General features: G+C 45.8%; 3 protein-coding genes across 3 annotated transcripts; all 3 read left to right on the top strand.

Annotated features, from left to right (window-relative positions):
- The first annotated feature begins 878 nt into the window (after nt 1-878).
- LOC148339049 (cysteine and histidine-rich domain-containing protein 1) lies at nt 879-3,953 on the top strand. Its single transcript, XM_088292657.1, has 10 exons — nt 879-1,113; nt 1,975-2,024; nt 2,105-2,161; nt 2,228-2,382; nt 2,463-2,566; nt 2,652-2,704; nt 2,812-2,882; nt 2,966-3,068; nt 3,150-3,332; nt 3,498-3,953. The coding sequence occupies exons 1-10, from the start codon at nt 1,050-1,052 to the stop codon at nt 3,924-3,926; spliced, it is 1,269 nt and encodes a 422-aa protein (XP_088148783.1). The 5' UTR covers nt 879-1,049; the 3' UTR covers nt 3,927-3,953.
- A 782-nt stretch (nt 3,954-4,735) lies between these two features.
- On the top strand, nt 4,736-9,544 carry ap1s1 (adaptor related protein complex 1 subunit sigma 1). The gene is made up of 5 exons (XM_088294745.1): nt 4,736-4,935; nt 6,252-6,430; nt 6,531-6,639; nt 7,800-7,937; nt 8,039-9,544. Exons 1-5 carry the CDS (start codon nt 4,933-4,935, stop codon nt 8,084-8,086), a joined length of 477 nt encoding a protein of 158 aa, XP_088150871.1. The 5' UTR covers nt 4,736-4,932; the 3' UTR covers nt 8,087-9,544.
- Nucleotides 9,545-10,210: 666 nt separating this feature from the next.
- Nucleotides 10,211-13,440, top strand: vgf (VGF nerve growth factor inducible). Its single transcript, XM_088292654.1, has 2 exons — nt 10,211-10,454; nt 11,618-13,440. The coding sequence occupies exon 2, from the start codon at nt 11,649-11,651 to the stop codon at nt 13,398-13,400; it is 1,752 nt and encodes a 583-aa protein (XP_088148780.1). The 5' UTR covers nt 10,211-10,454; nt 11,618-11,648; the 3' UTR covers nt 13,401-13,440.
- The last annotated feature ends 1,983 nt before the right edge of the window (nt 13,441-15,423 follow it).

The raw sequence follows: 15,423 nt of genomic DNA, 5'->3' as shown, positions 1-15,423 counted from the left end.
TGTGGATGGAGGATGCAAACATTTTTAAACAGGACGGACTAAGCAAGGACTGAAGTGGGTTTTCGTCCGTCCTTGCAATCGTCCCTAACGGGGTCAAGTACCACGGCTGTAGAATTCCAATATATGCACTGAATGAAATCTTGGAGTGCTGTTGCGTGTGCTGGCCCTTTAACTTAGAGTTCAACTGAGAGCACGCAAGCGAGACACAAAGCAAAAACAGAAGCGATACGCACAGCTGTGTGAAGAAGCAATTGAGAGGCAAAATAAGTATCTTAAGTTGCATTTCATTTGAGGAAACCGAAGAAGTGCAATAAACGCAACCTCATGAGACATGAGTTTGAGAAAGGTTGTCCGACAGCTGCGTTTGCCATCATTTAGGGTAGGGGGAAAAAACTACCGATATTTAAAATTTAGATAATACCCCATTAAATAATATTTGAGACCTGCAGCTATTAGTCTGAAAGCGGATAATGTGTGTACAAAAATGTTTTTGTCGTTAAATGTAGCTATTGTGGTTTCGTATTCCGGAATTTACCGTGAGTGGATGTGAATAGGAAATTATACAGCTAATGATCTTAAACTAATGTTTATGAATTATGAAACCTCTGCTGTGAGCCTCTCATCATGCACGGATGTTGTTGAAATGCAAGGACGCAGGACGGACAGGGACGCAGCGCAATCATTTTATGAATAAAAACAGACGGACAATGACGGACTGAAGAGTGCCCAGGTCGGGGACGGAGGACGGAAAACATGGTGAAGTGCCCATCTCTGTGCATTTTAGTTTTCTTGAGTCCTCAGCAAGAGTCGGAGTGACAGCTGACCCCCATCCCCCCCCCCCAAAGGAATGTCCCACCCCCCAGCCTGCAGATAAACCTCAACAGCTGAAGTGTGCGACAGGAGGGAGTAAGCTTCTATTTTTATCAGAAAGAAGAGTGTCCAGAGGGAGACCCTCCCTTTCGCCTTGCGGATCTCTCCTGACCACAGAAACTTCTGGAAAGTGGCCCCTGGAACTCTTGAGGCATCCGGGCCACGGCAGGCGGTTCGACATGGCGTTGCTGTGCTACAACAAAGGCTGCGGGCAGAATTATGACGCAGACAACAACAAAGACGGTGAGTGTCTCTCTTTGGAGACACGCGCATGAATGTGTTGGATCCATGTGAAGTTCATCAAGTTCATTCATTCAAATTCAACTGCTAACTAGTGAGGAAAGATTTTTTTTGATTTTGTGTCATTGCCACTCCGGGTTGACTTTTGCTGTCACACTAAATGTAGAACGAAGAATAATGTGTGTGTGTAAAAACTACATTTAAAGTCTGTTAGGCTAATGCTAACAAGCAACGATGCTGGTAACGCATTACTCTAATAGACCCCTTTTTTTCCTTATCTCTGAGAAGTAATCTGACTACAATTGCCTTCCAAGATCAAAATCTGTTACTGTTTAGCGATTAACAGTGATGTCAAGCAGTTTACAGAAAACTCTCCATTCATTCGTCAATCAAAGGTGGTAGTACTGTTCACTGCCTCTTGGGGGCAGCAGTGAGTTACATTTGGCACCACTTGAATTGGAATCAGTTTTTCAATCACGCGTACATGGGAATTAATGTCAATGTGACGTCCAATTGAATATTGGCCAGACCCGTTGTGAGATTTTTGTCGACAACTGTTGAATTTAACTAAAGTAACCTCTCATCTAACTTAGTTACTTTTGAAGTCGAGTAATCATTAATGTTACTTTTTCAAGATTACTGTGGCAACCCTGCTAACAATTACAAGAGCAAGAGCGATTAACCATTGATTTGCCATACTTAAGGTGGCGGATATTTAAACAGTGCAGCAACCAATTAGTTAAAAAAAAAATCACTGGCATGTTTTATTTAACTTCTGTGCAAAATTACGAATATTACTTCAGCTTACTGAGTCATGTGAGTCAGTTTGGACATACTTGCTAATTAATGCGTATCTTTGCAAAGATTCCTGCGTCTTCCATCCCGGAATTCCCATCTTCCACGATGCTCTGAAGGTAACACTTGTCACGTTGTGACCAGATGGTAAAAAAAATAAAATAAAGAAACCTTGCCAAAATGTCACTTCTTCCTTCAGGGTTGGTCGTGTTGCCGCAAGCGAACGACAGACTTCTCTGAATTCCTCTCCATCAAGGTAAAACTCTTAAAAGCTGTTTTTGACATTGTAACCATAGAGTTTTTATTTTTCTTTTCTTTACAGGGCTGCACCCGCGGGCACCACAGCAACGAAAAGCCATGCGAACCTCTGTTACCAGAGGTGTCGTCTGACAAAGCTGGCAGCAAAAACACCAACGGCCAGGAGATCATCTACCAGGGACCCAAATCTTCTGAAAAGCTGCAGAAAGAGAGACCAAGGTGGGTCGTGAGGCCAGGAATGCTGTTACTCGCGATTTCCGTCATATTTTTCAAACATGAAATCTGGTGCGCATGCGCAGTTCAGAAGAACCCAAGACCAAATTGCCCCTCAAAGTGGCGCCGTCCCTGGCGAAGGAGCTGGAGAAGCTGGACATGAGCGAGAGAGCTGAAAAGGAGAAGAAAGGTATGAGGTGTCTATCGGACAAATGTTAACTTGTGTTTTGCAGTTTTTGGAAAACTTTTTCAAATGTATTTATTCGTTTTGCCAGAGAGCCAAGGTGTGGTTCAAGGCACACGATGCAAGAATTCCGGATGCAAAACCGTAAGTGAGCCTTTTCTTGTGCGTCACTACGAAAATCAGGACACGAACGCTACTCGTACGTATGCCACACTTTGAGAGACCATCTCTCAAAATGTTTGTGCGTTCAGGTCTATCAGGGCCCAGAAACTGACCTGGAGGTCTGCACACACCACCCTGGTGCGCCAGTCTTCCATGAGGGGTAACGCACAAGCAAAACGTGTCAAAAAGTGTGCCGCCGATGATCAAGCGAGCTGATGGCGCGTCTGTGATTTGCGACCTCAGGTACAAGTACTGGAGCTGCTGCTGCATCAGGACCATGGACTTCAACGCCTTCCTGGACCAGAAGGGCTGCACGGCTGGAAAACACCGTTGGGTCCCCAAGCAGGTTTGTAACAAGGCAAGATGCGAAAAGATTCTCACCGGATGTGTGAGCCGACACGTTTTGAGGCGATTTGCGTGTTGACAGGACAAGAAGAAGGTAGCGTGTCGACATGACTGGCACCAGACGCCAAACAGCGTTGTGGTGACCATTTATGCCAAGAACGCCAACGCGGAGTTCAGCTGCATTGAGGCCAACCGGACGGTGATCTCCTGTCACATCCAGTTTGAGAGCGACAAGATCTTCAAGAGAGACTTCCACCTTTGGGGGGTGCGTGAATGATAAATCGCTGTCAGGACTGCTATTGTAGATGATCAACAGCAAATTTTAATCAGTCTATTGCTGAACATAAACCTTAATTTATAAATTTGACTCACTCTATTACATATTATGTTATCATCATGATATAATTAAGGAATTGTTCCACATTCTCAGGTCATCAGTGTCCAGCAGAGCGTCGTCAACATGGTCCCGTCCAAAGTGGAGGTCACCCTACGCAAAGCCGACCCGGTGGCGTGGGGCAAACTGGAGGATCCCAACTACAAGCCCGAGCCGGAGCCCACGGCGGACAAGCCCGACGATGCCCCGGAGTCGCAACGTCCAGACTGGGACATCGACGACGACGACATCAGTGACTCGGACGAGGAGTGGGCCTACGACACGCCGCCAAAGAACACGCAAGTGGAGGCGGACCGAGGCGAACGGCGGGTCGATGTGGAAGAGGTGCGGAATGTGAAGAGGAAAGAGGTGGAGGAGGAGATGAGGAGGGCCGTGGAGCACAAGAGGCAGGCTGAGGAGAAGCTGGAGGTGCTGAAGAGGCAGCAGGAAGAAGAGGGATATGAAGAAATGCCCGACCTGGAATGAAATCGCCCAAGAGTGTAATAAACCCACAAAAGCTTGACATTATATCACCAAAATGCTGACTCGCAAAATTCAATATCATTTCTATGTTCAAATGTGAGCTTGCATCCAATAAAACATGTTCTTTGTGTACGTGTGTCACATTTTGTTGTAATTCACAAACATTTTGAGTTATTTGTTTAAATATTGATGAATATTTCTTTTAATTTTCATTAACCTTTTTGATCATCCACGGGAGCCTATTAATCAATTTCACATTATATTAAATTTTAACTTTTTTCCCCCCGTAATTCTCAATTACCACTAAAATTTCATTAAAAACATTAAATAAACAAATTCGTTGTTGCGTTATGTGCTAACCAAGGTTATTATAGTTAACTAATACTTATCAATTAACAAAATAAATTGACAAAAAATGTCATTAATGAAATGAAAAAACGAAAATGCTTCTTGCATCAGGTTTTCTTTTTTTTTCCCGACAAAGACTCCCAATATTTAAAAAAATACTAAAACGAAATGTTTTACAAAAAATAAAACATTTTGTGTCTGCTCTAAAAAATAATGAAAACCATCTAAATTTGAAAAAGTAAAACGAAATAAATACTAAATTTAATGACCAATCCAAACCGTTCCAACCTTTTTGCTGACTAGACTAATATGAGACCGTATTTTAAATTTGGATCTTATTTTTTTCCAATGTTAGCAAACCGTGTAGCATGTAGTACTATAGGTTTAGCGCAGATGGCGCTCGTGTATTACTTCCTCGAGTGCCCAACCGGTTTTGAAGACGCGAGGAAAATCCTGCGCATGCTCAGTTAGGACTTCACCCTTCTTGGTGAAGCAAGCGATGATTCGGACGTGTAGTGTTGTGTGCTTGCCTCACACAGTACTTGACACTCATGAATAAGTGGCAATGCTAAGCGCTGTGTGAGCCAATTCCCCACTGGGGTACTTTTCGAGGCACACTTGCTCGCAAACGTCGCGATATCGATCCCAAACATTTTGGAAAATGGTAAGTTGTCCGTTTTTAATATAGGACGGAGGCGACAATACGAGCTTAGCTAATGCTAGTGAGGTGTAAGGTTCCCGGAAGTGGCCGCTCAGCGCTCACCTGGTCTACCTTCACCTGACATCTGGTTGCATTAACTGGGAAATGGTTGCTCAGAAGCACACAGCAGTGTTTTGTTCTGGACAGTTTGGCGGCAAGATCGAAGGAGTCCGGTTTGAGTTTCATTTGAAATTGAAGCCACCTCCATTTACTGGGCGTTAAAGCTCCAGGCTGTCATCAGTGTCAACAATGAAAGTGGCAATAGAGTCACTGGAAATGTTGATTTTATTATTTTTTGAATGTCATTTGACACAAGGTGAGAGACGAAGTCGCAAATGTCTGTTCTAGTTTCTGGTGAGTAGGTATAATAGCGGGGGGGGGGGGAAAGTCAAGTTGTGTTCATTTGCTCATTCACATTCATTAGCAAATAGACACTTGTTTAAAAAACGAACACTTGACACTACAGTGGTGTCTTGAGCGTTTGGGCTTTTTTATTTATTTTTTTTATAGCTTTGGCAGTGAAACATTCTTCCAAAAAGATATTTAAAGCTTTTTGTCTCTACTCCCTTGGAGTAATGAAACGTAAAACTAAGGCAAGGTAGCATTGCACCCTGCTAGCTTAATGCTATCGCTGAAAAGCATCTATGTCACAGTGCTTTCATCCTGTATATGGGACACAAATTTTAAAAAATGTCGTATGTTGAAAATATCTGTGTTGCAATGAATACATATACATTATCATGGTCTTCCCGGCGGACCCAGTGCAACAGTGAAATCATGCAAAGGCGGCTATGACATCATCAAGCCACATCTCTTACTTTCTGCCTCTGAAATGTGCTCGTCGTGGTTTTTCTTCTGATTCATTTCATGTCACATTTATTTGAACAATAAAAACAAAGCGTCCAATACTTACCGACAGCTTGTCATCGCCATCTTCCGACGTTGATGATCAGAATGTAAGCCCTGTTTGAACATAATCGGACACAGCAAACAATACACAAAGAGTTCTCACAGTCATGTTCTTTATCCTCTGAGTATAATGGCTAGTATTAGTGCCACACTGACGATCTGAGAGAGTATTTGACGTGTCTCAAGTCCTATACCAGTCTGTCTGTCCCTCTCATACTTGCCCAGTTGGCCAAGGCGGGCACACCAGAAGGAGCTGCACAATGGCCATTATCATTTAAAAATAAATTGAAAATTCAACCGTGTTTAATGTTGTCCAATTGGCCGGAAGCAAAGTGCCCTCATGCGGAGCTATTTCCTCTTCCTACCCCCAGATGCGCTTCATGCTGCTATTCAGTCGACAGGGCAAGCTGCGGCTGCAGAAGTGGTACACGGCCACGGCCGAGCGGGACAAGAAGAAGATGGTCAGGGAGCTGATGCAGATCGTGCTGGCCCGCAAGCCCAAAATGTGCAGCTTCCTGGAGTGGAGGGACCTCAAGATTGTCTACAAGAGGTCCGGTGTTAGCACCCTGAAGCACATTTGCAAACATTTTGGAAGATGCAACAAGTGCAAACATGAGATGACGAGGAAACATTGTGGATGTTGTGTGCAGGTACGCCAGCTTGTACTTCTGCTGCGCCGTCGAGGAGCATGACAACGAGCTCATCACGCTCGAAGTCATCCACCGCTTTGTCGAACTCTTGGATAAATACTTTGGCAGTGTGAGTTGCGCGTCTCTGTGTGTGTGCACGTGTTTCAGGTTTGTGAATTTCTGTGTGGTTGTATGTGTGTGAGTGGCCGTGTGTATTCGTGTCGTCAGTGAGTGTGCGCGTGTATAATTTTTGCGTAATTTTGCATCGCCTGAATGTATGTGCGGCCCATGTTTGTCTATTTGTATACTCTGTCAGTGTATGTGTTTATGTGAGTACCCTGTTTGTGTTTATTTGTGCATGCGTGTGTGTCCCATCTGTGAATGGTGCTCGTTTGCACACGTGTGTAGTACCCAGTATGTGAATATATGTATTTGTGTTGCCCTCGTGTTTATTTCTGTGTGTGCGTGTGTGTGTGTGTTTGTTTAGTCTTTGCGTGTTTGTGTGCGTGTGTGTGTGTGTATAGCCCTTTTGTTCCTGTGTGTGTGATACTAACCAGTGTATTTGGGTAATTTGTGTGTGTGCCTGTGTGCACTTTGTGTGAGAATTTGTGTACCGTGTTGGTGCTTGCATTTGTGCCTGTGAGTAACCACTAAGCAGTGTCGCACGCGAGTGCGTCTGTGTGTGTGTGTGTGTTTAGGAGGCCTGAGTGTGACTGTGTGTATGTGTAGCCTATGTGTTCACATGCGTCTGTATACTGTGTGTATTTTTGTAGTGTGTGTGTAATCTCTGAATGTGTTTTGGTGTAGCGTTTGTGTGCGTGTGTCACACGCCATTTATCTAGTCTGTGTGTGTCCGTGTGTGATTTAGTCTAGCCCTTGTGTTTGTGCGGTCTGTGTCTTTGTATAGCATCGGTGTGCGTTTTTGTGTGAGTGTGAGTAACCCGTTTGTGTGTTTTGTTGACAGTGTGCATGTGTGTGCGCGCAAGCATGCAAAAGTCTCTTTTTACTTGTGCAACGCAGCACATCAGCGAGATATGACGCGATGAGCTGCACAGTCCACTGACTTGCGGCTTCAGAGCACCCCGTCTCTGTCTTATGGCCTTAATTAACTTTACAAATCTTACTTATGGAGTTACCCACTAATAAAATATTGTAGTATTAGCACAGAAACATTTAATAATTAATGTAGCAAAATAAAAATAAAATAATACATATAGCATGTAGGTGGAAAGCACGGATGTCAAACTTGTTAACCCAACATCATCACCACCCACACGTGTACTTGCTTAGGTGTGCGAGTTGGACATCATCTTCAACTTTGAGAAGGCCTACTTCATCCTGGACGAGTTCCTGATGGGAGGCGAGATCCAGGACACGTCCAAGAAGAACGTCCTCAAAGCCATCGAGCAAGCTGACATCCTGCAGGAGGTCCTTTTACACACTTTCACACGCCACATGTGTCCCCCGTGGCTGTAACACGCTTTCTGTTTTTCTTTTTTTCTCGGTGTCTCCCGGTTGACGCCACTCAGGAAGACGAGTCGCCCAGGAGTGTGCTGGAGGAGATGGGCTTGGCGTAGCGGACGCACGCACGCACGCCGATGCGACTGAACACTGCTCGTGTGTGTCTTATGTGGCTCGGGGACTGTGATGCACCGCGCGGGTACGAGCCTCGCGTTGACATGCCCACTGGTGTGCGTGCGTGCGTGCGTGCGTGTGTGTGTTTGTGTGATACAGTGCACACATGGTTTGTATGTATTTGTACTTGTACGAGTGATCTGCAAGTGTCTATGCTGATCAGAAGCAAATGGGGGACAAACGTGAGGAGAGAAAATGCAAAATTTTGACGCTCTCTTTAATACAAGAAGACCAACAGCGCTTTGTTTTTTTGTGCTGGTTCCGACATTGTGTACACGAACGCGAGTCGCTGGCAGCTCGACCGCGTCTAGCACGCAATCTGATGTTAGTGGACAACAGCGGCACTTTTTTGGCTAGGTACTTAGGAGACGATTCACGCCTCTAGTCACTTTTCATTTGAGTTGATCCCACATGCCACGCGTAGCGGCGTTTTTTTTTTTTTTTTTTTTTTTTTTTTCAGGCGAAGGAAGTGTCAATGACGAATAAGTGTGCCTAATGAAGTGTCCGTTGGGAATAAGGAACCAAAGACATTGAACATCACTGCCGGAATTATTGTCACTACGCTGGGTCTGCGACATGACATCATCAACTTTTGTCATCCAATCAGGTGCCGCGCGTGTTACGTTAAAGGGAGGCAGACCAGCTCTTAAAACTGCAGGGTCCAAAGTAACCCAAACTGGGTGATGCCAGCTTGCTAACCCAGCACCGCATCAAAAAAGGGACCGAGCTAGTGCTGGTTTATTTAAAGCCGATGCTTTGAGTTGAAGATTTGATCCCGCACATCCAATCCCTCAACCCCGTCTGCTGGGTCAGTAAAATGCAAAAAGTAAAAGTAACCCAACCTGCTGTGGGTTCGGAACACTACGCAGCATTTTTGTGTGTGCAGCAATTGAAATACTGACTTTTTCGATGAGCAAGCTTAGGGCCACTCTAGAATGTTCCTATCCAAGGGAATGCGCCCCAAAGTGGCATTGGGCCTGCGCCTCGCTCGCTGGGATCCTTTCTTGTTAGAAACAACAACCTCACGTACTTGGAAAAAGAACGTCTCGCCTTTGAGTTTGAGCACAATGCTGGAGCTTCTTCCACATTGCGCGAGCTCTGCTTTTTTTCGCTTTGCTTTGTATTTTGCGGCATTTGATGAATTGCTTTTTTTTTTGCGGGAGGTAGAAAAAAAAAAAAAAGTTCTACTGTCCTGTAACGTGAATGGAGGGTTCTCTAATTTCGGGATGCTAGCTTGCTTTTTAAAATGTATTTATTTTTCATGGCTTGATGAAACCCACTTAAGTAAGCGACGTGTGCATGTGTTGGTCGACAGCTTTATTTGTCAGTGTGCCTGTTTGAAGAACTTCAGTTCTTGATTTGACTTTGACTTGAGATCGCTCAATTCATGTAATGCATTTTTTTTGTGGGGGGGGGGGGGGCGGTTGTAGTAATTGTTTTAAATGAACCCCTGCAAAATATTGGAAAGAAACAAGACTTGTTTGTGGAGAGACATGCAAATGAGCTACTTAGGATTTGTTTGATGTTTTAACAGGTTTGTGAAAACAATTTTATAACGGTAAAATAAATGATTTCAAGTTAATTGGATATCTGCCAGCCTGTGTGTGTGTGTTTTGAGGGGGTGTTTTTGGTTGTTGTTTTTTTGGTTTTGGTGTTTTAATTTTTTTTTTTTTGCTTTGTGGTGTGTGTTCTGTGTGCGCACTTTTTGGGGGCGAAATTAGTCTTCAGATAACCAAGGCAGCTCATTTCCTGCACCGTTTGTAAACAAACAATTCTGAAGGAATAAAGGGAGGGAAGGTAAGAGAGAAAAATATTTTTTATCTTCTTCTTTCTGTCTTTTAATGCTTTCACTGCAAATTCATTGAGCAGCAGCAGCAGCACTGCAGCTCATTGATCTGACTGGAGGGCGGGGGCGGGTTTGACAAGGGGGTGCAGAAATTCCTTATGAATGGAACCCAGACTGGTGACGTCAATGGGGGGCGCTTGACGCATGTGTCACGTGAGCCGGGTGGGCGGTAATAAGAGCTCCTGACGCTGTCCGCGGTGCTGAAAACAGACACGCCGACGAGCGAGACGAGGAATCCCGGCTCTGGAATCCAAGCAAGTCCAGTGGAAAGGAGAAAAAAAAAGAGATTTTAATAGAAGAAGAAGACAAAAAAAAAAAATAAGGGAAGAGAAGGAGAGAACACACACAGACAACGAAAGACACACACCCACCGACACGAGGAAGTGTGCTGTGAAGCGTGACAACAAGACTGTGACGTCCCGAGGAGCGGAGGCTGGAATCCCCCCACACTGCTCCCACCTCAAGTGAGTCTCAACTTCTTTTAAAAAATCATAAACAGCCAACTCTTTACAATTTGACTGTTACGAAGTCAAAGCTGGCAAGAATAAAAACAAATAAGGAACTGGAATGCTCTTTATGTGCTAATTGAACATATGACTCAGATTTGATTGATAATGTGAGTTCAAAGCTGGATTATTCCAAATTCACACTTGAGCTGTGTGTTGTCGTCGTCATCATCATCATCATCACCTTCATCACTGTTATCGTCAGAGCCAAGCTATTATCACCATGACTCCCCACCCTTGTCAAAAATAACCCCTCAATGAGGCATGACTGCGGCCCCTGCCAAAGCGAATAGATTCATCCCAATTATTTAAAGACAATGAAAGAAAAAAAAACTCTTTTTTTTTTAATTAATGATTGCATTTTTCTCCCCCCTTTTTAACCGCAATGACCTTATCAGGTCTGTTTGGCATGGCATGCATCAAAAATGCTGCCTGCACGTAGATCATGCTCCTGTTTTTAGTGTTTGTGATTGTGGTGCTGGAGTGTCGCTTAAGAATGGGGAGGTGTCCTTAATGAAGTGGCCAGTGTCAATGCCCCCCCCCTCCCCGACCAATCAGCGCTGTGCTGTGTCCCCCCCCCCCCCCCCACCTGTTGACACCGTGCCAGGGTAGGAGAGCAGTAGGACTGCAGCGCTTGACTGTGACATTTTCAACATCACTGGCAGGCTGTTACACTAAATCTACTTCTTAATTCCACCACATCGGAATTATAGAAACAACCGACCAATCACAACGGAATGATGTCATCCAGGGCGAATTTCAAATCGAATTGGTTCAAGAAATTGTCATATTGCTAATAGTCAAAGTTAGGTGAGCAAAGCTGAAGGCCGTGGGCAGATAAGATGGACATGGCAACACAGAGAGGCTAAAATCTGATTGGACAAAAAAAGTCGAACAACTGGAAGCAGTTAAGTTAAGAAAAATGCTTCGAAATGAAGAGAAATGGACTATTTGGCATTAATGAATATGATTTGATAAAAAAATATATTAGCATTTGGGTTATGCTCCATATGGATTGGGTTACCATTCTGGAATTTGATTCTTATCCCAGCCCGAGGCTCACTGTTATCTCTTTGTGTAGCTCAACGACAAGGGCTCAAATATGTTTCCATTTTCTCCAGGCATTTCCCATCCTGCTCACCAAAGGCCAAGATGGGTTCCTGCGACATCCTGCGTGCCCTTCTCCTCCTGGTTCTCCTAACATGGTCCTCCTGTGCTGACCCCACCGCGACCCCTGACGCACAGAGCGTCATCCCAACCGAGACGGAACTCTCGAGAGATGCGCCGAGTGGAGACGAGGAGCGAATAACAGAGAGAGCGGCGAAGGCAGACCTCTTCGACGACGTGGATCCCAAAACGCTCGCGGCGCTCTTGCTGGGGGCGCTCAATCGCACGCGGGCGGAGAGCAGGAGGGAAGAAGACCACGTGGCTGCGGACGAATCCGAGGGAGAGGAGCGGGATAGAGATGGCCGACTGAAGCTGGAGCTGCTGATGGCTGCCCAGGGACGGGAGGAGAAGAAGAAAGCCGAGGAAGAGGAGGAGAGGATGACCGAGAGGGTGAACAGTCACACCACGAGCCAGACGGTTCCGGTCCAGACGCCACCGGCGCCCGAGCAAGGCGCCGAGGAGGAGCAGCTTAACCCGGAGGAGCTCAAGAATCTCGAGACCATGATGAAGGAGTTTCCTCGCTTGGACACAGCCGTAAAGAGGGCGGGGGATTTGGAGCCAAACCAGAGGGAGAGTCGGGGTTATAGCAGCTACAATGACATCATCCCGTTCAACAAAGTCAACAATGTGGCACTGTCGAAGAAGAAACTGAAATGGCAAGAGGAGACGCAGAAGGCCTTGAACATTCCATCATTCAGAGGTAACTTCATGGATGACTTCAAAGACCGCGGCGATGCCGACAAGCCTCAGCCCGAAGAAGAGGAGGAGGAGGAGGAGGAAGAGGCGTTGAGTCCCGAGGAAGAGGAGGCCCGGGCCAAAGCCGAGCAAGAGGAAATGAGGAGGCAAGCCGCCGAGGTGCAACGAGCCAAGCTGGAGGAGGAGAAGCTGGCCGACATCGCCTCAGATATGCTCCTGCGCTACATGGTCAAGCAGAACGGCGGCGGCAGGAAGTACGCGTCGCCGTCCGCCAACGCCGCCGAAGACAAGAGGTCGGAGGAAGACCAGGAGGAAGACGACATCGACCCCCAGACCATCGACAAGCTGATCGAGATCTCCAGCAAGCTCCACCTGCCCGCTGACGACGTGGTGGATATCATCAGCGACGTGGAGAAGAAGAAGAAAAAGGACGTGACCCCGCAAATGCTCGTGTCCTCCACCGGCTCCTTTTCAGAACCCAAAGACGGTCCAATCGGCTTTCCAGTCTCCAAGCAATACTCTCCAACATTCCCGAACCTTAAAAACCGCTTTAAGGAGTCCAAGGAATTCTGGGGCAATCCTGTCTCCAAACCATACATGTGGCCCAAAGCTCTGAAGCCCGTGAAGCAGAACCCCTGGGGTTGGATGCGCTATCCCTACACACGGCCCTCCTTCTACCCGGTCTACTTCTCTCCTCCGCGGCCCACGTACCGATACTACGTCCCCAAACACGCTCTGGCCTTTAACGCCTTCCTCCCGCGCTCCCGAGACGCCGCGTACGCCTTCCAGCCCAAACAACGCTACCTCAACTGGGTGCAGCCCCGCTTGAGGAAGCCCCCGACCGTGCTCCAACGCAAGCCCTATTTTCCCAGATACCGCCTTCCCTCGTACCCCCGGAGGCCACTGGCCGCTCCCAGAGTTCCTCTGCAACAGGAGCAGTTTTACCAATCACCCCCGAAGGTTTACTTGTCCGACAGTAAGACCCAACTGGAAAAATACATTGAGCAGCTCCTCAGGAAGAGGCCGCAGGTGCAAGACTGAAAGTGGCGAGCGAGCCAGGAAAGGCGGGGGAGGGGGGGGGGGGGGGGGCAAGAGATGGAGAACTGATCCAGTGGCGAGGAGATGCCAGAGCGTTTCTATTTTGACATCCTTTGCCTCATTTGATCCATTGTGACTCAGACATTCCAGGAGGGCTTTGAACGCACCACCAATGAACTCCAAGATCCCAAAACATTAGGACATTTGAACAATGGGGGACGACGGTCACGCGGCCAAAAGAATACACGGGACTGAATGAAGCATCACGGTATTATTTGTGCATGTTAAATTTGACATTGAGTATCCAGTCTGCCTTTGAAAAGCGCAAAACAACAATTTCCAACAGGACGTACAGTATTTGATGGCGGGGGCCGTGCGGCGCCTCTGTAATGGCTCCAGTGACTCATCCCTTTGCACAACTTCAATTACCTTGTTGCTATAGTGCCAAAGTGTACATGCCATTCCTTTTCTTTTGCTGCTAAGATCTTCTGGGAGTTAAATTGCTGGGGGGAAAAAAAACAACAACAAAATTTGACATCAAGTTAGCATATATGACGTGATCAAATCACCACATGTCATTTTACGAGATATTTGTTGCATCGCAGCACATGCACATCCGTCGGAACATAGACTTGCTCGGCTTATTTTGACAGGCCCAACAAAATTTTGTTTAGAGGGCGTTAACAAAAACAAAAAAAAAAGAATACAAAGTCTTAACAGTTGGCATACTTGCTTTTGAGTCAGCAGTCCAATCTTGCTGTTGGAAGTTTATTCGGAGCTCAATCGCCAAATGCGATAGACCATTCACTGGGCTGCGTGGGCTTCGCCATCGCTACAGATTTTCCAAGTCCACTAAAAACTTCTATTTGCGTAACCGATCTAGATATTTACACTTAACTCGTTTAGTACCGGCCAAGCAAAAAAAAAAAAAAAAAGGATCTTTGACGTGCTCATTGCGAGTTAACAACAAACCGCAGTTTGCAACGAAAAGCCGATGCTGCTGTGATCGAACGCATTGGATTGTGGGGAAACGTTACTATTTTTAGAACAAAGGCCCCAAACCCCTCTATAGCCGGTGCCTTGCTGCTTCCCGAACACGTCACGCGCTGACGTGCATAGAGTCCATTTGCCTCTGAATTGAATTCCATTTGGTGATGACAACCAACCAGTAATTTGCATTTGTCAGTGAAAGGTGTTTACCAGCTCATAAAACATCAACTGCCTTACAGGTCACTGTGACATTAGTATTCTTTTGTTTTGATCATTTTTTTTTTGTCATTTAGATCATCCACAAGCTCCACTTGATGAATGTAAGCACACATGGTCCCTGGGCATTTTTGACGTTATTGGCCGTCCGTTGCTAAGGGACGAGGGAAATACATTTGTTGTGTTGCCAATAATGTGCCGCGAGAGTCACGGCATCGACAATCTCACCAAATTCATTCCAACCGCTGTCATAAAAACAAATCAAGTAAAGAAGGACTTTTGTAATTTGTACTAAATTGATATTTGTATGAGATCAAGAGGGCATCTGCGTATAAAGGAGAGTGCACGTTTATGTATAGTTGCATCTAAAATGTCTTCTCTTAGGAGATTCCAACGCAACAACGAAAAAGAATAAAAAAAAAAAGCAAAACAAAACAATGGCTTCAAGATGACAGAAGCAATGATGTTGTCGTACCTTGAGATCCTTGTTTGAGTGATGTACTGTTGTTGCCTGTACACGGCCTCTCTAGATGTACCTTGTTGTGATTGTCAAATAAACATGCGTTTGCTGGAAATGCAAGGATGCGCATGTCAGTGACTACTTTTGCTACACACAAAGAAACCAATAAAGTCGACTACTTTTTATAATCAACAGAAGCTTCATTGTGGTGAGCGTGTCCATTTACTGGGTTTTTTCCCCCCCTGTTCCCAATGCAGTGAGTTTACATCTGATGTGAATGCAGAATTTTGTGTGTGTGCTGCACTCACACGTGCACGAATGTTGAAAGTGTTGCTGTGCAGCGGCTGCGTGCGGGAGGAT

Source organism: Idiotropiscis lumnitzeri, chromosome 4 (assembly GCF_059441095.1).
Source record: "Idiotropiscis lumnitzeri isolate Australia: NSW breed Sydney's pygmy pipehorse chromosome 4, RoL_Ilum_1.0, whole genome shotgun sequence".
NCBI classification, from domain to species: domain Eukaryota; kingdom Metazoa; phylum Chordata; class Actinopteri; order Syngnathiformes; family Syngnathidae; genus Idiotropiscis; species Idiotropiscis lumnitzeri.
Note: the sequence above shows the minus strand (reverse complement) of the source record. Positions and strands in the feature narration are given on the sequence as shown.